This window comes from Rhinopithecus bieti, unplaced genomic scaffold (assembly GCF_001698545.2).
Source record: "Rhinopithecus bieti isolate Rb0 unplaced genomic scaffold, ASM169854v2 scaffold_20150, whole genome shotgun sequence".
Lineage (NCBI taxonomy): Eukaryota > Metazoa > Chordata > Mammalia > Primates > Cercopithecidae > Rhinopithecus > Rhinopithecus bieti.
This window is the reverse complement of record NW_016810565.1, coordinates 5,146,784-5,169,633: the sequence shown is the minus strand read 5'-3', so window position 1 is coordinate 5,169,633 and position 22,850 is coordinate 5,146,784. Positions and strand designations below refer to the sequence as shown.

General features: G+C 46.7%; 1 protein-coding gene across 1 annotated transcript in view; it reads left to right on the top strand.

The window, feature by feature from the left end:
* The first annotated feature begins 335 nt into the window (after window positions 1-335).
* The window catches only part of EVL (Enah/Vasp-like), an 84,377-nt gene continuing 61,862 nt past the window's right edge, over window positions 336-22,850 (top strand). The window contains 2 exon segments of the mRNA XM_017892247.1: window positions 336-568; window positions 22,039-22,207. Coding sequence (XP_017747736.1) covers window positions 558-568; window positions 22,039-22,207 — 180 coding nt within the window. The 5' untranslated portion in view covers window positions 336-557.

The following is a 22,850-nucleotide window of genomic DNA, read 5'->3' as shown; positions in this document are numbered from 1 at the left end:
TCTTTACCATCTAGTCGTCTATTCTCTGGAGAGTCAGTGGGGACTCTTGCGAGTTCTTGTAGCCTTTTCTTAAGGCCTATAGGAAGTCGTCTGTGCTGAGCCTGCACTTTCTATAACAGATGGAAAACCGAGGCCCAGACCTCTTAAATGGCATTGACTTAGACTATAGAGCTAGTTAGTCGGGGGCCAGCACCACGACCTGGCCCCTACCTCCAGCAGGCTTCACCCACCCTTGCACCCTTGCAGGAAGCGCTTAGAGGCTTGAGGTTGCCAGCCGTGGAGGGGTCAGGCCTGTGAAGTGCCTCTCAGCCACCCACGCTGGTAGGGCTCTGCACTGCTAGCTTCTTGTTTCTCTATTTTCTACCTAGGTTTCAGTTTTTCACTTGGGTTTGTTTCCCCTTTGTCTCTGGTTCAGCTTCCTTTTCCTGTTTGGTTTTAAGTAGTCTATAAAAATCAAGTTGCTGTCTTCAGAGGGTCTGTGGTCCTCTGATCAGCATAGCCCGGTGGGAGTACAGGACTCACCTCCTCAGGGTTCCCTGTGCTGCCACTTTTCAGCCATGGCCACAAGGTAAGTACTGAAACCAATACAGGGAACAGAGGGATGTCAAGAGGAAACCTAAAATCTTAATGGTGAATGGGCTATGGAAATCATCTCATGCCCCCTTAGTATACTGATCGAGAAATCCACGACCAGAGGGCAGGGGACTTACATGAGGTTGCACAGCACGTTAGTGACAATCTGCTCACTCTCCAGCCGCTGGTCTTTCCATTACACAGGCCTGTGTCTCTTGATGCCAGTGACCTTTAATGGTTTCTGGGTGAAGGATTTACTCAGAAATTAGCCCCTACCTCAGATTATAGGGAGGAGGGTCTGAGCCATCTAGGGGAATTGTTGTTTATCTCAGAGGTACATTTGGTGAGTCCTGGCTCTTCTCTCTAGAATGACCTGAGACTGGTTGTTTTATCTAAATATAGGCAGAGAGAGTTGTTTTTATTATAGGAACTTCATGAACTTAATAGCAAGAATCCTGACCCTCCACTTGTGAGACTTGTGACCATAGGCTGTTGCTGTTTAGCACATGTGTGAGTGCCAGCCAGTCTACAAACTGCACTCCTCATTGAGATTGTTCTTTCTAGAGGGGAGATTACATTTTGGACCTGCCTCTCCCCTGCCGTACAACTCTGAAAGATTATAGATGATAGGACAGACAGACTTTTATCCTGTGGGGTTTGGGGCATTTGTTTGATTGACTTATGACAGCTGTTTTTTAGCATAAAGTAATGGTCCCTCACTTTGAAAATTATTTCACAATTTCCAAAGTGCCATTTCACCAAGTTTTCTTATTTGAATCTTTTAACCGTGTTAGATCGATGAGAACGCTGTCATCACTCCTGTTTCGTAGCTGAGAAAACCTCTGAAAAGTTGTGGGGCTTGTCCAAGGTCACATGGCAGGTTGAGGAAGGAATGGAACCAGGGTTTAACAAGGATGGCCTCATCCGGTGGTTTTCGCAGCACGCTACATAGGCTCTTTAGAAGCAGTTTGCAGTGAGTTGTTAAAATTGACATGGTGGTAGGTAGAACTTGTCCAGGGCTGCTTATTTTCCAGTGGGCTTTATTTCTGCTCCTATCATTTTAGTAACTTTCCTTTAACTTTAGAGGACTTCTGAATGGAACTTTGGAAAACAGAATACTTTTCATTTCAAAGGCATATCAACTTCCAAAGTCATTTTCAGTTGTAAATTACATTGTGAAAAATTCTAGCAGCTTATTCTACCCTGTCAATTACTAATTGCAGAAAATTATATCAGAAGTAAATGGGGAGGAGGCACATCAATTTCTTTTTCAGTTTTAAAATCATAGAAATCTAGAAGTTTCCGTCTTGAAAAGACCTTGGAGATGATCTACAGTAGTTTACCTAGGTTAGTGGTGCTTTGGGCATCTTATCCTCTACTTCAGCCAAAATAACTCTACTTTTGTCTTTTTTATGTATTCCTTGATAATTAATTGAGGGGGAAAAAAAGTCATATTGTTGTTGGTGGTGATCATTTTCAAGTCTGAAGATTACACTAATCTAGTCCAGCTCTTGAGTGCACAGATCAGGAAATTGAGGCCCAGTGTGGAGCAGAATTTGTCTACGGGGAGCAGAGTAGTGGCTGAACCAAAGCAAAAGCCCAGGTTTTCTGGAGCGTCCCTTCCCCGTACAAGGCTGCTTGCACTCTGCCACAGGTCCTTGGCCTGGCACCATAGTGACAGTCCCGGTGGAAGCAGCGTTCGTGGAGCTGCAGGGTCAGCAGCCATAGGAGCTGTGAACTTTTTATTTTCCCTCATGCTGACTGACATATGGGGGTACCATGGCGCCTGTGGTGGGGATACGAAGGGCCTTTTTAATGTGCAAATATATCTTACCAGCTCTAGCTCTGGCTACTCACCAATCAAGAAACATTTTCCAAGCCCTAACTGGATTAGGAGCTAGGAATTATCTTGAGTGCATGACAACATACAGAATGCTGTCACCGACATTATTTTATTTAATTATCGCAGTAATCCTGAAGGTAGCATTGTGGGGTGTTTTTGTTTTTGTATTTTTTAGAGATGAGGTCTTGCCATATTGCCCAGGCTGGCCTCAAACTCCCAAGCTCGAGCAAGCCTCCTGCCTCAGTGGGACTACAGGTGTGGGCCACCACACCCAGCTAGCATTGTTTTTATTGCTTCTGTTTCATAGAAGGAGAGAGTAACTTGAGACATAGCCAGTGAGTGATAGACCCAGGACTTGAACCTGTGCCTCCTGACCACAGATGCTTTGCCCTTTTGCTCTTACGCCTGAGTTGGAGCGGCCTCTGTCCTCAGGGACTGGTAGGGAGTGAGGAAGGCAGCACTCACAGAAATGAGGAGGCGACTCGCTGTAAGGACCCTGCAGCATAGACAGTAATAAGCATAGACAGGAGGGGCAGTAAGAGTTGAGAAGTTGGGGGCTGTCAGGGAAGACCTGAAAGAGAAAGTGGGATCTCAGGTGAACTTTGAAGGATAGGAATGATTTTTTAGAAGGCACTGGCAGGCATCACAGGCAGCCAGTCACCCAGTGGCTGCTCTGGGTGCTAGGGACACAATGGTAAACAAGACAGGCAGGCTTGTCCTCCAACTGAGGGCAGAGTAGGGAGGCAGAATGTAGTCAAGAAACCATCACCAAGAGATGTGAAAACAGTGGAGCAGCATGGTAGAGAATGACGGGGCCACTGCCTTAGCCAGTGCCCTCTGTGGGGACATGAGGCAGCCATGTAAAATCTGAAGACTTTGGGGTGGAAGGGGCAGCAGGTATCCTCAGATGGGGACGAGGCCCTGAAATAGGAACAGTTTGTTGGGTTCAAAGGTCAAGAAAAATACAGAGACTGGAGCAACATGGAGAAGGAAGAGTGAAGGCAAATAAGGGCACAGGTTTTATCAGGCCCTACGGTAAAGCCTGTGAGCTGTGCTGAATTTAGCGCATATGTCAGAATTTAGTCAGGGGAAGCCTTTGGAGGAAGGGTTCGAAGCAAAGGGAAAGATGTCCAATAGAAGCTTAAGAAAATCACTCTGGCACCTGTGTGGATAATGGCTGGCAGTGTGGCAAGAATAGAAGCAGGAAGACCTCTTGGGAGGCTACCGCAGTCATCCGGGTAAGAGGTAAGGGTGGTTTGGGCCAGCAGTGGAGCCGTCAGGGTAGGTGGTGAGAAGTCACCAGATTTAGGAAGTGTCGTGGTGCTGTAGCCTCCAGGACTATCCGGTGGATCACACGTGGGTGTGGGGGAAACATGAGTCAGACACGTCTTAGGTGGGTGGTGATTCCTTTCACCACGCTGGGGCAGCTGGGGTGCTAGCTGGAAGAATCTGTAGAGGTGTGGGCCTAGCAGAACAGGTTCCCAGGAAATGTGGGTTGAACAAGGCTGACCTGAGCAGGAACTAGCTGAGATCGCAGTGCAGCAGCAGGAAATGTGATATGGATGCGTGATATGTCTGCCACTTTTGGGGCCAGCCAGTTAATTTCATTTCCTTCACTGGTCTCTCTGTTGTCCTTGGTAGGCTGTGGGTTTTTTCTAAAGCATGTACTATCTTCTAACATATTGTAGAATGTGTTTGTTTTACTGTGTACTGTCTGTCTTTACCCCTCTAGAATGTAAACTCCCAGAAGGCAGAGATTTTTGCCTGTTTTGTTCACTGGTGTATCCCCAATGCCTAAAACATTGCCTGGCAATACACATTTATTGAACTGCTGGATTTAATTAACTACTTTGATATATGGTCCTGGAGATTCCTGTGCTACCAAAGCTGCTACTCAGTGGAGCTTCCTGGTGTGGCATGTTAGAGAAGAGACCAGACAGACATTTCACTTGTTGTCAGGTAGTGAAGGAACTGTGGCTGCCTGGGCACAATCATTACTGTTTATTCCACTGTGCTGCACATCTTGAAGCTGTAAAGATGTAAGAAGTCTCACACAGCCAGAGTTCACCTTACAATCCTTCCCACCCAGTTGTACGCCTTTGTGTCAGGATTTGGAAGAGTCTCCAGGAACACCTAGGGTTTCCTTTCCTCACAGGTGTTTCCAGTCCTCACAGGCAAATGAGAGAGTCCCAGAGGCAATTGAAGAAGCCCTCAGAGATCACGTGGTCTGTTCACTCTCCATGGGAACACACACTTCCCTAAAGACCTGTAGCCAAATCATTTGGAGAGCTTCTGATGCTTCTCTGCCTTCCTCTGTCTCAAAGAATCCCATGTGCCTCTAGTTGAGAAACATTCCTCTGGAGATTCTAGGTTATTCTCATGAGAGTGTTAAGATATTCAGGTGGGCTGGGGCAGAAAATGGATGAGAACTGGTGTAGTCCAATGGCTTCACTTTGGTAACTGAACCCACAGAAGAGGAAAATAACAGCTCAGCTTTTCTGAGTGTTATAAACCAACCATTATGCTAGTTACATGATATACATACTATTTAATTCTCACCCTTTGAGGTTTTGTATCACTATTCCCACTTTACAGTTGACCAGGCGTTGTGGCTCACACCTGTAATCCCAACACTTTGAGAGTCCAACGCAGGGGGATCGCCTGAGCTCAGGAGTTCAAGACCAGCCTCAGCATTGTAGTGAGACCTGGTCTCTACAAAAAAACAAAAGAAAAGAAAATAAAAAAAAAAAAGAAAATTAGCCAGGTATAGTAGTGCATGCGTGAAGCCTATAGTCTCAACTTCTCAGGAGGCTGAGGTGGGAGGATTGCTTGAGCCCAGCAGTTCAAGCCTGCGGTGAACTATGATCACACTACTGCACTCCAGCCTGCGACAGAGCAAGACCCTACCTCAAAAAGAAAAGAAAACAAGGGCCTACAAAGTAACGTATTCCAGGTCACATTGTTGTCACTTGGCAGAGCTTTTGATCTCTGAGAGGATCAGAATCTGCCCTCTCAACTTTAACTTCTCAAAGCTAAACTCGTCTCAGTTTGCAGAGTCAAGGCTAGAATCGAGGCCCTCCTGATCTCTATTTTGCAGTCTCCGTCATTCTGTGCTGTTAATACCACAAGAGACAAAAGAGACCTCGTCCGTCCTGTAGCACCCGGTGCCTGCGTGCGTATCTCTTGTCGATGCTCTGTCGGCTCAGGATCTCTCCTACCAGCCTAGAGCTCTTTCAGAGCAGGACGCTTGTGTTATGCATTCATGTTTGTCTCTGTGCCTAGTAAATAACACGGAGTCCAAGTGGCTGCTCTGTCATCTAGGGTGTTTGTAAGGGCAGAGCCAGGGTCTTCATTCCCAGGCTGTTAATTCATCCTTGGAGCTGGACATACTGTCCCAGTCCTTGGCCCAAGCCAGGCCTCTACGGTTGTCCCAAGGCTGTGCTAAAACCTCTTCTACTTCACAAGTGATCAGAGTCACAGACTCTGGGGACACAAATTTTGGGATGAAGACACAGAGCAACCTATATAAATGTTTTTGAGGTTTGAGTAGCCTTAACGTCCACGTGACTGTCAGATGGCTCCCCAAAGAAAGGGCTACGTCGGTGACCTTGAAAGAGTATGGGAGATGCATATGAGACAGGGTCAGTCTAGGAATATCAGACTCCCCCAACAGTTGATTGGAGTGTTTTTCTAGATTGCACCAGACTTCACAGAGAAATGGAGACCAGCTGTTCAGGCATCTGAGAGGGTGGCATCCAAGGAGAAAAGGCAAACATCTTGATTGCCCACAACGTGGGCAACCAATTTGGACAGAAAAGAAGGTATCAGGGTTTAACACTGAATGTAGACTTTATTTACCCAAAGCCTTTCTTTAATTCTAACACTCTCAAAAATGGGGCTCAGTCACCATTTGGGTTTCCCATGTTAATACACAGAGAGCGAATTCATTGTCTTTCACTGCTGTAATGCAGCAGTTCTCAAAATGTACTCCAGAGATTGACCCTCCAAGGAGTCTGTAGGTCAGAACTATATTTATAATATTACTAAGACATCATTTGCCATTTCAGCTCTTGTCTCATGAATGCACGGTGGAATTTTCCAGAGCTATGTGATGTTTTGACATCATCACTGTGGCAGCTAATGAAATGTCTGCTTGTATATTCTTGTGTTTTAAAAAAGTATTAGTTTTAATTTCAAATAAGGTGAATATGGAGAGACTTAACCTACATAAAACAGAAGCTTTTTGGCATCCTCAATAATTGAGTGTAAAGGGGTTCTCTGACCAAAAAAGTTTGAGAACCATGTATGTAAAATAGTCAGTTGTATGGCTGTACTACAGACAGCATGCATGGAATTGAAAACACCATCTGCAAGGTGGCAGTTCCCCCTGGTCGAGAGGAGGAGCTCTGGGTCTGGGAGGAGGATGCAGGTGTCACTTGAACTAAACAGCTTTAGGACTTGCTGTCAGATTTCCTAGAGTGCGTGGTGGGACCGTGGGAACTTACTTCTCACAGGCCTGAAATACTTCACAATAAACATTTTAAGTCTACTTCATAGCATGAAACCTGTTTCACACCTGTGCCCATTAAGAAAAAAATGACACCCTATAAGTGAGTTAATAATTACCAAGGGGAAAATACAGCTTTCCATTGGAGATCTGGCAGTCACCTCTTAACCTACAGTCTACTTTCAGTTGGCCTGAATTTTTTACACACACAACATCTTTGTCAATGAAAAAATTTTAAATAGTTTCACATTCTAGCTTAGCTTGAAAGAGAGTAAGCAGACGGCTCAACCAAATGTAATCCATGAGCAGATCCTGCATCCCAAAAAAATCAAACATTTTATAAAAATTGGGTAACTTTTGTTTTTTTTTTGTTTTTTTTTTTTTTGTTTTTTTTTGAGGCGGATCTTGCTCTGTCGCGCCGGACTTGGAGTGCGAGTGGCCAGATCTCAGCTTCACTGCAAGCCTCCGCCTCCCCCCGGTTCACGCCATTCTACCTGCCTCCAGCCTCCCAAGTAGGCTGCGGACTACAGGCGGCCCGCCACCTCTCCTGGCGCTCAGTTTTGGCCGGATGTATTTTTAATAGAAGGACAGGGTTTTTCCCCGTGTTAGGCCAGGATCTGGTCTCGAATCTCCTGAGCCTCGGTGATCCCACCTGTCTCGCGTCCAAAGTGCTGGGATTACAGGCTTGAGCCACCGCACCGGACCTAAAAATTGGGTAACTTTTTGTTGTTGTTGTTGAGTCAGAGTCTCCCTCTGTTGCCCAGGCTGGAGTGCATTGGAGCTATCTCCGCTCATTGCAACCTACACCTCCCTATGCCTCCCGGGTTCAAGCAGTTCTCCTGCCTCAGCCTCCCAAGTAGCTGGGACTACAGGCGTGTGCCACTGCACCCACCTAATTTTTGTATTTTTAGTAGAGACAGGGTTTCACCATTGGCCAGGCTGATCTCGAATTCCTGACCTCAGGTGATCCATCCACCTTGGCCTCCCAAAGTGCTGGGATTACATGGGTAACTTTTAATATGGACTCTGTATTAGATTTTTAGTAAATTGTTGATTTTCTTTGTTGTGACAGTGGTATTTACGTTATATATTAGAATATCCTTATTTTAAAGAAATGTATGCTAAAGTCCCTAGGATTGAAGTATCATGATATCTGCAGCTGACTTTCAGATGGCTCAGGGAAAAGGCAGAGATAACTCACATGCGGCAAATGTTAACCATGGGCATGTTTAGTGAAAGGTGCAAGAGTGTCCCTTGTATATTCCTGTAGGTTTGAAATTTTTCAGAGTAAAAGGTGGAGTGAAAACAGCTTCAAAATAGTGAAAGTTGGAGTTGGGTTTTGCTGTGTTGCCAAGTGGAACAGAAAAGCCTTACTGCGCGACAGAACGTCAGGTTGTTGTCTAGTCCAGGCTCTGCCGCGGATCAGCCATGGGTGTCGGGCAAGTTACTTCCTTCTCTAGGCCTGTTTCCTAAGAAAATCACTGCAGAATGTTTTTCAGCTCCGATGAGGCTGTGATTCCAAGCGTCTCTGTTTCTCAGTCCCTGAATTGGGACGTGGCAGTGTGGGTGTGCTTCCTCATTCCCCTGGGTAGGTGTTGAGAAGTGACGAGGCCCCAAGGTGATGACTGAGGTCCCCCCACCCACCACTCTGCCTTTGCTGACACTCTTCCCTCTGCTTGAAATGGTTCCTTGTTTCCTCTTGAAAAGTCTTGCTTCCCCTTCATGACAGCATCCCTTGGGGGTCCCTCAGGCAGAACTAAATGCCCTTCTCTTGTGACACTTTGCACGTACAGCACTTTTTCTTTTTTCTTTTTTTTTTTTTTTTTTTTTTTTTTTGAAGACAGGGTCTTGCTCTGTCACCCAGGATGGAGTGCAGTGGTACAGACACGGTTCGCTGCAACCTTAACCTCCTCAGCTCAAGGGATCCTCCGTCCACCTCAGCCTTCTGAGCAGCTGGGGCTGCAGGCACCCACCACCATGCCTGGCTAACTTTTTTTATTTTGTGTAGAGACAGAATCTGTGTTGCCCAGGCTGGTCTTGAACTCCTGGGCTCAAACTGTCCTCCCACCTTGGCCTCCCAAAGTGCTGGGATTACAGGTGTGAGCACTGTGCCCGGCCCTTGTTTTATTTTTCAAATAAATGCAGGAAAAAAGAAAGAGAAAGCAGAGGTGGCCAGATCTCAAGTGAGTCGTGCCACCCCACCACAAAATCCTTGCAGGCTGAGAAACACGATACCTGGCAAAACTCAGCAAACACAAAAGCCAGCAGTTATTCAAAGGCATTTGTTGAGCAATCACTAGGTCCCAGTTACTAGAGCTACCGAGATGAACACTACTTTAAAGACCAAACCAAACAACCTGCCTCATGGAAGCGCTTGCCCCTCAGTTCAGTGGCAAGTATGGTAAGTGTTCTGCAGAGAAGCTAAGCAGCTGAGGGGAGCGGCAGGGGCCCGAGGGTGGGCATTAGCATTCTCTTCCGTGTGGTTCAGGGAGTCTTCCCTGGGGGCAGTAGTGGGGATGGAGGGCAGTGTGAGTAGAGGCTAGAGGAAAGCACAGCAGCAAATCAGGGCCCGGAAACTGTGATTTCCCAACAGCAGGGCTCAGGAGTGGGCCCTCAGTGACCTCCACAGTGGATCTGGGCCATTCCACAAAGACAGGATCCGACAGCCTGGTCCCACTTGGTGAGGCCTGAGGCAATTCCCCAGGCCACAGTGAGGAACCTGCCACCTTGTTTTTCTCCTTAGAAGTTAAAAGACTACGTGATAATGACAGCTCTCCATGTGGACACGGAAGGCAGTTTCATGCGGATTCCACCCTAAGTCTTGCCTCATACGGATTTGCTGTTTATTCAACCAGCGTTGTCCTTGTTCAAGATGGTATCTGCTGGGTGCTAATCATGTTTAGTAAACTGCTCTCCTGTTTATTTCATCAGCCTTATTTGATCTCCAGCAAATGCAAAAGAAAGTCCAAAAAGATGAATCTCCTCGTCTTACAGAGCTGTAAACATACCTCCCTGAAGTCTTTTTGCTGGCAAGCGACAGAGCCAGACCTGGGGCAGAACTGGAGCTGTTGTCCAAAGTGTTCTCACTTCCCCACACTGACTCCATGATGAGGGCTGGCCTTAACTCTCTGTGCCCAGCCTTGCTTCCCAGCACAACACTGCTTCCTGGTGGGCACCAGTCAGCCAGACTTTCTCTAAAGTACTCTTTCTCTCTGCTCCTCTCCACCTTGGGAAAGACAGTGGTCAGAAAGGGGGCAGTCCAGAGAAGAGCCAAGCTATGCGGTGTTATGGGAGCCAATTGAGAAGTTTCACACAGGAGGCAAGGAGGGCAAGAAGGAGGGCAAGTCTGTGGCAAAAGTAGAATGGTGAGGCTGGGCCAGGCTGAGGGGAGACAGGGTGGGGCTGCCTGGGCAGAGGGGAGTTCATAGTGTCAGAGAGTTCTCCGAGAGCTGGAAGGAGAGGCCTCCGGATGGCAGGAGGCAGGGTCCTGTCCAGCAGTGTCTCTGACTTGACTCCCTGTGTGACTTGGGGGAAGCACACAGTGTGAAGTGGGAATAAATGTGATAATGACCTTGTGACGGTGGTTTGAGCATTGTATGAAATCAGTGTAGATGTCACCTATGTTACCAGAGCCAAGCTTCACGCCTGCAGGGGGTCTACTGAACTAGCAAGTGATGTGCTTCAGAGAGAGACTGGAATTTGGCACAGGAGAAGGCCCCTGTCTCCTCCTCTGTGCTGGGCCTTGTCTTGGGGCTCTGTGGGTAGACCCCAGCTCTGCTCTGCGCTGGAGTGCCCAGACAGGTTTGTATAAACCCCTTAGTGTGGGCTGCTCTGCTTCCATCCAGGAGGCTCCTTACTGATGGTTCTCAGTCCAGCTTTTAAGATTCACTTTTGTTGCTTGTATGTTGGAGGTAAACAAGTCAGGACTTTACAAACTGCCTCAGTCTGGCTGTGTTTCTGCTTAGCTTTGGGAACATTTATTTATGGCTACTTCTCTCTAGCCCCCCACCCTTCAGTACTCACCCCTTTCTAATGCACTTGGCAGCTGCAGAGCCCAGGCCAGAGGCACCAGGCTACGCTGAGGACGATGGCTCACTGAGGAGGGGTATCTGAACTCAGACATGGGCCTGTTATCCAGAAGCCCACAGTCTTGGGAAGAAGATAGCTCAAAGTGGCTGTCGTGACGGCTTGAAAGTAATCAGAGGCACATGGCACCTTGGGGTGGGGTTTGGGGGACAGAGACACACACCTACTGAGTATGAAGAATGTACCCAGCATGGTGCTGGGCACCCTCGTGTCTTATCTATTAATCACCATATAAATAGACCATACTAATTTTATCAGCTCTGGTTTACAGACAAGAACTCCTCCTGCAAAGCCTGATGTTCTCCCTTCCCAATACTCTCGTACACCCATTTTGCAATGATCTGTTTTTCCTGATAGATTGTAATCTCCTTCAGCGCTGAGCCATATGCCTGTTAGTAGTTATTAAATGAATGGGAATGGGTGGATAGGTGTGTTTTGAAAGCAATGACAATGTGAGCTTTGAGAAAAGGTAAGAATCAAACCTCTGGGTGTAGGAAAAAAATCATCTTAGGCAGGAGAAATATCTCTTCCTAATTACTTGAGGAATAGCAGAAAAGTCATCTTAATTGGCCCAATATCATGGGGATGCTTTCACTACCAGGTGAAGCCTGGCTATCCAGGCTGCTGGTTGGGCTGTGTGATCAGATAGGTCCTTCCTTGCTAAAATGTGCTGGGCCATATGTGGGCAGCCTCAGGTCCAGCAGAGCAAGAAGGGAAGTTCCCTGGGACCAGCAGAGGAATCTACCCTGTAGTCTTGGACTTCTAGAGGTCAACAGATAGGAAGAGAACTGTGGCCTAAGTCCTCACTCTACATAGGGAGAAACCTGCCTAGAAGAAATGGCCCCTGCCCTGGAGGCGTTCACTGGCCAACAGAGGGTCCTAGCGTAGACATTGCCGCAGTAAGTGCTGTGATGGTAGGCACAGGACCATGATAATAGGGATAATAAGGCTCAGAGAAGGACCATCTAACTCAGCCTGGGGCTTCGGGGAAGATTTTCTAAAAGAGATAACAAATATTCCAAGTCTTTATGGATGAGTAGGAATTAGTGGGTCGGCTTGGGTCAGCTCGGCTCGGCTGAGAAAAGTATCCCAGGCAGAGGAAGTGGCCTGAGCCAGAGCAGAGGCCACAGAGTGCAGGGGTGTGTGTTAGGGGCCTGTGTGCATTTCCACAAGAGTAAGCCAAGGGTTGGGTTGGCTATGAACACTTTGGCAAGGGCTACAATGTGAAGGCCCCTGAGTGCCTGCCCCAGAGCTGGGATTATATTCCTTAATAACAATGACTCCCTTCGTCATGCCGCATGGGGTCAGGTATTGCTCCAAGTGCTTACACATATTAAGTCTTAATTCTCCAGACAACCCTATAAAGAAGATGAGGAAAGGGGAAAGATATGGGCAGATAAAGGAGGATAAGCTATAGATAGAAACTGGGGAACACATAAGTTTTGTATGAGGTCATATAGCTAGTAAGTGGCAGAGCTCCCAGTGAGGGAAGAGGCTCAGTCAGTTTGCCTTTGATGAAGGTCTTTCTGGTGACATTGCAATTGAAGAGTTGGAGGCATGAGATTTCAACCAGAGGCAGGGGAATAGCTCGGAGGCTATTGTGGTCTAAATGAGAAATAACAAGGGCTGGGACTGGCAGCAAGAAGGGAGAGAAAGGGACAGATCCAAAAGATGTTTAAGAAATAGAATAGATGGCTACTGGTCCATAGAGGGTGAAGCACAAAAAAGCATCTGAAATGGCCTTCAGGTTTCAGACTCAGGGGATTGGGTAGGTGTTGCTTCCATTCCCTGAAATGGGAAACAGTGGAAAGAAGACTTTCTCTCTTGAGCACGTTGAATTGTGAGGTGTCTAAGTTATGTCCAACAGTTGGAAATATGGCTCCATATCTTAGAAGAAAGGACAGGACTGGAGAGTCATCTACATGGGATTTATCAGTGTATTGGTGATCGTGTAAACCCTGGCATGGATGACAGAGCCTGTGAGGAGATGTGAAAACCAATGGTCCTCAAAGTTTCCTTCGTGGACCATTTGCCTAGAACCAGCAAGCATGTGTGTTACAATAGAGACCCTGCCCCGCCTGAGACTTACTGCATCAGAATCTCCTAAATGGGGGCCTAGGGATTTATGTTTTAATAAACACTCACCTGATTCTTACAGTGCATACAGTTTTTTGTTTGTTTGTTTTGTTTTGTTGTTGTTGTTTTGAGACGGAGTCTCACTCTGTCGCCCAGGCTAGAGTGCAGTGACACAATCTCAGCTCACTGCAAGCTCCGCCTCCCGGGTTCATGCCATTCTCCTGCCTCAGCCTCCCGAGTAGCTGGGACTACAGGCGCCCGCCACCTCGCCCGGCTAATTTTTTTTTTTTTTTTTTTTTTTTTTGTATTTTTAAGAGATGGCTTTTAGCCAGGATGGTCTCGATCTCCTGACCTCGTGACCCACCCGCCTCAGCCTCCCAAAGTGCTGGGATTATAGGTGGGAGCCACTGCGCCCGGCCGTGCATACAGTTTTGAGACTCGTGAGCATAGAGTAAAATAAGAAATTCCATGTAGTTCACATTGATTTTAAAATCTGTTTTGGAGCGCAAACCCATTTAAGAACATGGTAAATGCATTTCCAGAAGCAGCGTGCACTCTCACTTTTGCAGATAATTTTGGAGGTTTCTTAGACTCTTCAAGCCTTTCCCTGGACCGTGGATTAAAAACACTTGACATAAGAGATAAATAGGAACCCTGTGAAGGAGGCTGAACAGGAATCACAGAGAGCAAAATGGAAAGCCAGGAGAATTTGAAGACTGGGGATTAAGGAGGAGAGGTTCTCAGAAGTGGGGATGTAGTCAGCAGTGCCTGACTCACTAACAGGCCCAGTGACTCGAGAGCTGGAAAGCATGCATTGGAGCTGGAAGTGGAAAGGTAGTAACCTTGTCTGGGCTTATTTAAGTGTATTCTCAGGCCCAGGGGCCAGGTTCCAGTGGAGGCTTGGAGAGTGACGGCAGGGTGGGGGTGGGGCAGGGTGAGGAAATGGAGAGAGCAAGTGACAGGACGAACTGGGTGGGGAGCAGCGGGAAGCAGGGAATGAGGTCCAGTGGTATCAGCTGGGGGGGTGCTTGTTAGATGCCCACCCTTGCGATGGTTACTGTGGTGAAAGATAAGAAAGGAATTCCCAGCAGGGCAGCTCATTCACCCTGGTTTGCCCTGGATTATCCCAGTTTTAATGCCGAATGCCCTACCTCCTAGGAAATTCTTGTTATGGGCAAATGCTGGTTCCCAGTCCTACTGGGAAGAGAAAATTGGCCCTCAAGACAGAGTATGAAGAGTTGTTCTGTCTCCAAAGGGAGCTCCCAAGTCCGAGCATTAAGGCTGAGCAGGACCACTGTGCCAGTCCCAGGGAGAGAAAGGCATTGGCCGCCTGCTTTCCAGGAAGGAGGAGTGTGGCTCCTAGGCTGACACTCCAGAGAAGCAGAAGTGGGCAGCCTGTGCCTTCCCAGAGGCCTCCCTCTGGAGGAGCGGGTCTCTCTCTGCAGGCCTGGGCCCAGGCAGAGCTGAGTTGCACCTTTAGAGGCAGCAGACAGGGCTGAGCCTCGCTTTGCACAGGAGCCCACCTGCAGAGCTGTGGTTTCCTGACTCGCCCATCCCAGGCTGTTATGAGACAGAAGGCTGATGGTAATCTGTGACGGATGCTTTTGCGTGGCAGTTACACTTTCTCTGAGAATAAATGGAGAGGATTGTAAGTAGAATGTTCCCATGGGCACACAATCATAAATGCACTGTTTTTCCCACAGTCAGGGTCATTTGTTTAACAATTATTCATGTCTACAGCATACAGAGACTGGCTTTACCAAAGGGAAAATAACACAGTTCCTGCCTTCAAGGAGCTCGCAGGCTGGTGGTGCAGACACCTCAGCAGATTCTGAGAGGCAGGACAAACTGAAAAGCGCTCTGGCAGAGGGAGAAGCAAGCATGGGGCTGCAGGAGCTAGCCTCTCTGTGGACAGGCCTACATCCTGTGCTTTTTCCAGGTTCAACCCTGGACTCGCATTTCCCAACAAACCTCTTATAGTCAGCCCCGTCCCATCCTGTGGACCTTCCTTTTGACCTTACTTTATGAATTTACACTCTGTCCTTTAAGGACGTAACAGGGCTAGGATGGCGTGTCTATGTAAGCCCATGAGAATTCAGAAAGCTTGCTCGCAGCCACACAGGGAGTGGGGGAGTGAGAGTCCCGGGGCACAGAGCCTGGACTTTTCCAGAAGGATTAGAGAGCGAGAGCCCGAGATTGACTTCAGGCTGTCATTACAGAGGGCCATGCTGCGAGATTTTTCCTGCATCCTCCTGAGTAGCTGGGACTACAGGCAGGTTCCATCACACCCAGCTGCCTGTGTAATAGTTTTATCTTGAAATGCATTACTGATTTCCTACATCGAGTCCTGGAAGGTCTATGATTAGGTTTCAGAGTTACATATAGGAAATTTGGGGTGTGTTTTGCTTTTTTTTTCTCTCTCTCTTTAGTGAGAGATTTCAACAGACATTCAAAAGTGGTCTGTGATACATAGCAGGGGTGTCCAGTCTTTTGGCTTCCCTGGGCCACATTGGAAGAATTGTCTTGGGCCACACATAAAATACACTAACATTAACAATAGCTGATGAGCTTTTTAAAAAAAATCTCATAATGTTTTAAGAAAGTTTACAAATTTGTGTGGGGCTGCATTCAAAGCTTTCCTGGGCTGCATGCCGCCCACAGGTTGGACAAGTTTGATGTATGGTCTAAAAAAATTAACTGCTGAACCCAGCGACACAACAAAGATTATGGCTTTTCCCATCTTCCCTGCCATGCCCTGCCCCATGATGAACTCATGGGCAGAGCTCAGCGAGTACTCAGCGCTTGTCTGAGGGAGCTCTGAGGTCAGACTCACCTTGTACAGATGAGGAAGCTGAGGCCTAGAGTCACATGGTGTTTCTCGTATAAGAGTTTAGTCTCACTAGGAGATGCATCTAATGTAAATGACGAGTTAATGGGTGCAGCACACCAACATGGCACATGTATACACATGTAACAAACCTGTACGTTGTGCACATGTACCCTAGAACTTAAAGTATAATTTAAAAAAAAAAAAAGTTTAGGTCTCACATGACACACGGAGAGAAATTACGGGCACAAATTATATGGGCCCCACAAGTACATGTACAAAGGCCCAAAATGACAGGGGAATTGGACTGCTTGCTTGAAAAGAGCCTTCCCCCAAGAGAGAAATTCTAGTTACACCTACAGCTCAGAGATGCCTGCTAGATCCCAGGGGGGAAAGAAGTCCACCAACTTGTTAATTTAACACCATACAGAACAAACCAGTGTATTTTGACTGATTTCACTCCCCAACTAATCAACAGATTGTTTTGATCATATGAAAGAAGTCTGTGAGACCTGAAGACCTCATGGGAACCATTTAGTAAATGAAATTTCATATGTATGTGTTTTAAAAAATAGCTCATCCATTCAGTTATTCAATAAATTAAGAAAACATTTGCCTATCACATTTCCTCGTAGCTGGGCACAGTGGCTCATGCCAGTAGTCCCAGCACTTTGAGAGACCAAAGAGACCAAGTGGGAGGATCACTTGAGCCCAGGAGTTTAAGATCAGTCTGGGCAACATAGCGAAACCCCATCTCTACAGTAATAATAATAATAATAATAAATTTCCTCAAGAGATAGATGATTTGGACAAATTAAATTTATGATGCCTAGGGAGGATGTGTATGTTACAGAGTTTGAGTATTTATCCAGGTGAAGATGTTGAGAAGGCAAGTGAATATATATTGCTTAGAGGCAATGTCGAGGTTAGATAGCAATCGAGATTTTATTAAAACAAAAAAATTTCAAAGGTATAATAAGCCCAAATTAGCAAAACAAATCTTAAGTAGAATAAATGTGTATTTCCTTGCATTTAGGTTTTGTTAGTAGCAATAAAATAAGAGACAAACCAACACTATTTAAAGGGTGGGGAGAAACCAGGGGTTTTGGTTAACCACCAGTTTAATTTGAACCTAAAGTGCTAACAACAGCAAATAAAAAAACCTGTAGCTATAATTATAATAAGAAAAATGGGAAAAATGGTTATTGGTGTTCAGGCATCTAGTAGCAAGCACAGTGCTTTATTTATGCCATCTCTGTAACTCCCCTAAAAGGTGTGTGATACCCCGGTACACTTCACCCCCACCTAGTGCTCGCGGTTCTCTATATGCCATGCGGTTCTTGCCTCCCTGCCTCTGCTCAGCTGCCTGTCTCCTCTACCTAAAACCCCACATCCCCTTCCTGAATTCATGTAGGGGTTGAAAGTCTTCATCTTAAAACCCACACAGCATTTTCTTCAGAAAGCCTCCCCAGGCCTGGCGCAGTGGCTCACGCCTGTAATCCCAGACTTTGGGAGTCTGAGGCAGGCAGATTGCTTGAGACCAGGAGTTCAAGACCAGCCTGGGCAACATGGTAAAACCTTGTCTCTACTAAAATTTAAAAAATTAGCCAGGCGTGGTGGTACATGCCTGTAGTCCCAGCTTCATGGCAGGCTGAAGCACAAGAATAGCTTGAACCTGGGAGGCGGAGGTTGCAGTGCGCCAGGATTGCACCACTGGACTCCAGCCTAGGCAATGGAGTGAGACTCTGTATCAAAAAATAAATAAATAAATAAAAATTTAAAAGAAGAAAGCCTCCCCTGTCCCCCGCTCCATCGCATCCCTCCGGGCTGCATAAGGTTTATAATTACTCGTCTGACTGCCTAACTAGCTGGGAGCTCGCTGAGGGCAGGTACTGTTCTACCTATCTCTCTTTCATTGATGTTTTTTGACCCACTAGCATCTACTGGTCAGACCAAGCCTGAAATACTGGCCCAGTTTTAGGACCCAGACTGATTAGTTACTGGGATGGCAAGGGGACTGGTCGTTTGTTGTGTGGCTGATGGAGGGAAGTGCTCTTCCTTCAGCTGTCTGGTGGGTTGTCTCAGGCTCTGCAGAGCACCCTGTGTGACTCTGGAGAGCAGCGAGTTGCATGTCACTCAGAACAAGGAGGGATTGTCTAAATTAAAACCAATTACAACCAACAGGTTGCTTTGGAGAGTAGTAAGTTAAGTTTTCCATCCCCCAAAGCTCAGTGTGGACTTGTCAGGGCAGCTTCATTGGACATAAAAGTGGATTTGTGTCTATAGTCCTTTTCAGCTCTGAGATTATTTAGTGAGCATTTATTAGGCACCTGTTCTGTGCCAGGTTCTGACACAGGTCAAAAGTCTGTGAAAGGAAAAAGGCCAGGAAGGATGGACTAGAAGCGTCTCAGACCACATCACAGTGCGGAGAACATTTGGGCCAGGCTGATAGAACGTCCCCAAACCAAGGCTTCCCCCACAGAAGGGTCCTGTGTTGGGCAGGAATGGGCTGGCACTAGTCCCCCTGCCATGTTCAGTCAGTGGCTGGGAGCAGCATGGCCTCTGTGCACCAGCTCTGCTCCCATAGCAGGTTCTCTTGCAGGGTGACTGAAAGGCACGTTTCTATGGCTGCCACACAGGGACTCTAGAAAGCATTGCCCCTCACACAGCACCTTCCCAGAGTGCTCCCCCAGAATCATCTCAGGGGCTTTGTGGTCACCTTCTAGCAAGTGGTAGAGCTGGGCTCCAACTCAGATCCCTCTGATTTAATAAAACCCATGTTTTATTAACCAAGACCATGCTGCATGTCAGGATCTCTCCTAGCTCCTGAGACAGCATCCAAAACGTACACCTACTTGTCGACTGTCACAGTTTGCAACTGAGTGAACCAGAAGCAGTAAGTGCCAGAGTTTAGCCCGTCACTTGATTTATGGCTCATTTACGTTGGGATAGAACTATGATTTGACCCAACATCTATCGGTTCTGGGTACAGTTTACACTTTTTTTTTTTTTATTTTTTGAGACGGAGTCTCACACTGTCGCCCAGGCTGGAGTGCAGTGGCGCGATCTCTGCTCACTGCAAGCTCTGCCTCCCAGGTTCATGCCCTTCTCCTGCCTCAGCCTCCCGAGTAGCTGGGACTACAGGCGCCTGCCACCACCCTCGGCTAATTTCTTGTATTTTTAGTGGAGACAGAGTTTCACCGTGTTAGTCAGGATGGCCTCGATCTCCTGACCTTGTGATCCACCCACCTCAGCCTCCCAAAGTGCTGGGATTACAGGTGTGAGCCACCTCACCCGGCTATTTAATATCATTATTATTTTTTTGAGACAGAATCTTACACTATCACCCAGGCTAGAGTGCGGTGGCACGATCACGGCTCACTCCAGCCTCAACCTGGCTCAAGTGATCCTCCCGCCTCAGCCTCCTGAGTAGCTAGGACTGCAGACGCACACTACCACACCTGGATAATGTGTTTTATCTTTTGTAGAGACAAGGTCTCACTATGTTGCTCAGGCTCATCTCAAACTTCTAGGCCCAAGTGATCCTCCTGCCTCAACCTCCTATAAGCTCTGTGATTACAGGTGTGAGCCACCATACCCGGCTGGTTTACTCTAATTACTAGACTTCCTGAGGACAGGGCCCCAAAGACTTAACTAGGGGAGGAGCAACTTCACCTAAGCACATTCTCTTAAAAGACAACGTTGTTTCAGGCCCCAAAACACAGAGATGGTAACTGCCACCCTCTTAAATATTGTGGAATGAATGATGAATTTCAGGGAAGAATGATGCAGCACAAATTGTAGACCAAAACCCTTATGATTCACTCTGAATACATCTGTCCGTAGATGTGCCCAGGACCCTCAACGCAAGGCTGGGACAGCTGAGGTCAAGTGTGCCCTAGGCTCCTAAACGCCAGAGACAGAGCCAAGTAGTCAGCAGCAAGATGGAGACCCAGCAGTGCAGGCATTCAGAGCAGGCCCGAGACCCAGCCCTGGCCCTCACGCCGTAGGATGTGCATGGGGTTCATTCAAAGTGAAATTGAGGGAATATGTAGGGGAAGTCCTTATATATGGCACTGTACACAAAAATATTGTTAAAAAGTATGATAATAATCCATATACTGGATCATCGACAGTCTCCGAGAAGTAAGGGAGTTGGGCCCTGAGAAAGCTCAGCCCTCTGGAACACTGAGGAACTGACTATGCTGGTCAAGTTGAGGTTTCCAAGTCACAGATAACTAATCCTATAAAAACCATGGTTTTTTGTTTTGTTTTGTTTTGTTTTGTTTCTGTTTCGTCTCATAACCACAGGGCTGGGGGTACAGATCTTTGATCTTTATCAAATACTTTGTTTGCTTGTCTTCTTAAGTGTGGGGAAGTGAATATAATACGACTTTTTCTCAACTGCTTGGTCTCAGCATTATAATAATCCACTGTTGTACACACTTTGCTTCTGTATGATTGCTCCCAAATTGTTGGGCATTACAATACTGTTTCCAGTCCCTTGTTGTCTTTATGCAGCCTGGCGCGCTGATGACCACTCCTCATTGTGGCCAGTGTGCCTGCCTTCAGGGAAGCAAGATTCCCTCTTTAAAAAAAAAAAACAAAACAGGAATGAAGGAGTATTGCTTTTTTAAATTTGGGAATTCTAATATGCTGGAGAAGATGTTAAAGATTAGTAGGCTTATGAAGAGCCAGTGGGCTCTGAGAGACTTCCTCCGAATACCGTGGCAGGAGTTTTAGTGTGTTAATTTTAGTGATGGCCATTTTATCCTTCCAGGGGCTTCTTCCCTGCTTCTCTGTCATATTTTGAACAAATGAGATTTGTGTGTGTGTGTGTGTGTGTGTGTGTGTGTGTGTGTGTGTGTGTGTGTGACAGTCTCGCTCTGTCACCCAGGCTGGAGTGCAGTAGCACGATCTCGGCTCACTGCAAGCTCCACCTCCCGGGTTCATGCCATTCTCCTGCCTCAGCCTCCTGAGTAGCTGGGACTACAGGTGCCCGCCATTACACCCGGCTAATTTTTTGTATTTTTAGTAGAGACAGGGTTTCACCGTGTTAGCCAGAATGGTCTCGATCTCCTAACCTCGTGATCCACCCACCTCGGCCTCCAAGAGCGCTGGGATTACAGGCGTGAGCCACCGCGCCCGGCCACATTTTTCTTTAGATCACCTAAATATTTCATTGCCTATGTAGCCTATCTGATGCTACCCTAGTATAATGCCATAAATGAAGCATTTTGTTGGATGTTGCAAAGAATATTATCTATGTCATATGCTCTAGAATCAGACAGAAGTGGTTGGAAATCCCCAGTTTAATCACTGAATACCTGTGTGAACTTGTATACATCTTTGCAAGTCTCTGAGCCACTTTTTTCTCGTCTAAAAAATGGAGAATGGAGGTAATAAATAGCTGCTTCTTAAGTCGTGAAGCTTAGGTGCTTTAATGCATTTTTTCTCTTTTTCATTTTATTTTATTTTATTTTATTTGTTTTTTGAGACAGAGTCTCGCTCTGTCGCCCACGCTGGAGCGCAGTGGGGCAATCTTGGCTCACCGCAACCTCCATCTCCTGGGTTCAAGCAATTCTTGTGCCTCAGCCTCCTGAGTAGCTGAGATTACAGGCATGTGCCACCATGTCCGGCTAATTTTTGTATTTTTAGTAGAGATGAGGCGGGGGGCATCTCACCATGTTGGTCAGGCTGGTCTCGAACTCCTGACCTCAAGTGATCTGCACGCCTCAGCCTCCCAAAGTGTTGGGATTACAGACATGAGCTACTGTGCCTGGCCACATTCTCTTATATAATACAGTACATGGAATGTTGTGCACAGTTGGCAAATTATAATTGTAATTCCTTTCTTATTCAAGCAACTTCTCCCCTGAAGACAAAGCTGTGAGTCTTCCAAGCTATTGAAAGTTTTGGCACAGAACCTTCTCTCCATTCTGCAAGCTCCTTAGAGAATGTAAGCTCATCACCTCACCAGACAGTTCTTCTATAGACAGTTGGAAGTTCTGGCAATTGGAAAGTTTCTTTATGTCAAGTAGCAAATGGCCTCTATTTCAGAAAAGGGCAAAGTCAACTTCCATCCCCTGTAGCTGAGGCTGATACCAGTTTTTTCTTGCTCCGCAGTGAACAGAGTATCTGCCAAGCCCGGGCTTCCGTGATGGTCTACGATGACACCAGTAAGAAATGGGTACCAATCAAACCTGGCCAGCAGGGATTCAGCCGGATCAACATCTACCACAACACTGCCAGCAACACCTTCAGAGTCGTTGGAGTCAAGCTGCAGGATCAGCAGGTCAGTGCTGGAATTACAGATTATACCCGTGAGCCTGCGCACCACCTCCTCACCGCCCACCCCTTACACACACATATCATTAAGAGGTCAGAACAGAAAGGTCAATATTCGGAATCAGAGGACCTGGGCTTAGATTATGACTCCATATCCTCATACTTCAAGGTATGACACCTTAAGCAAATTGTTTTCTGGATTTCACTTTTTACCTATGTTACATGGAGACAGAAATTCATACCCTCCCTATTTCACTGTGTTATTGTCAGATTAAAATAAATAATAGATGTGGGAAAGCTTTGAAAAAGTAGTATTGCAAAAATGTGTTCATCTTACTCACATGTAAGGTGGCTATTAAGATTTGGGGTTCATCAACCTTCTAAGTCTTACTTTAGAAAGAGTATCAAGATGATTGGGAGAACCTGGGGTCATTTCTCTCCCTGATAGTTCAACCTAAGCAGATCAGATAAGATAGTTTGTGAGTGTACCTGGTAAACACCTACATAAATAGGAGAGAACGATCATGTCTACCTGTGTCGTAAATAGTCATACACACATAGTTAATGGCAAAAGAGTCTGATGTGGCCGGGCGTGGTGGCTCAAGCCTGTAATCCCAGCACTTTGGGAGGCCGAGACGGGCGGATCACGA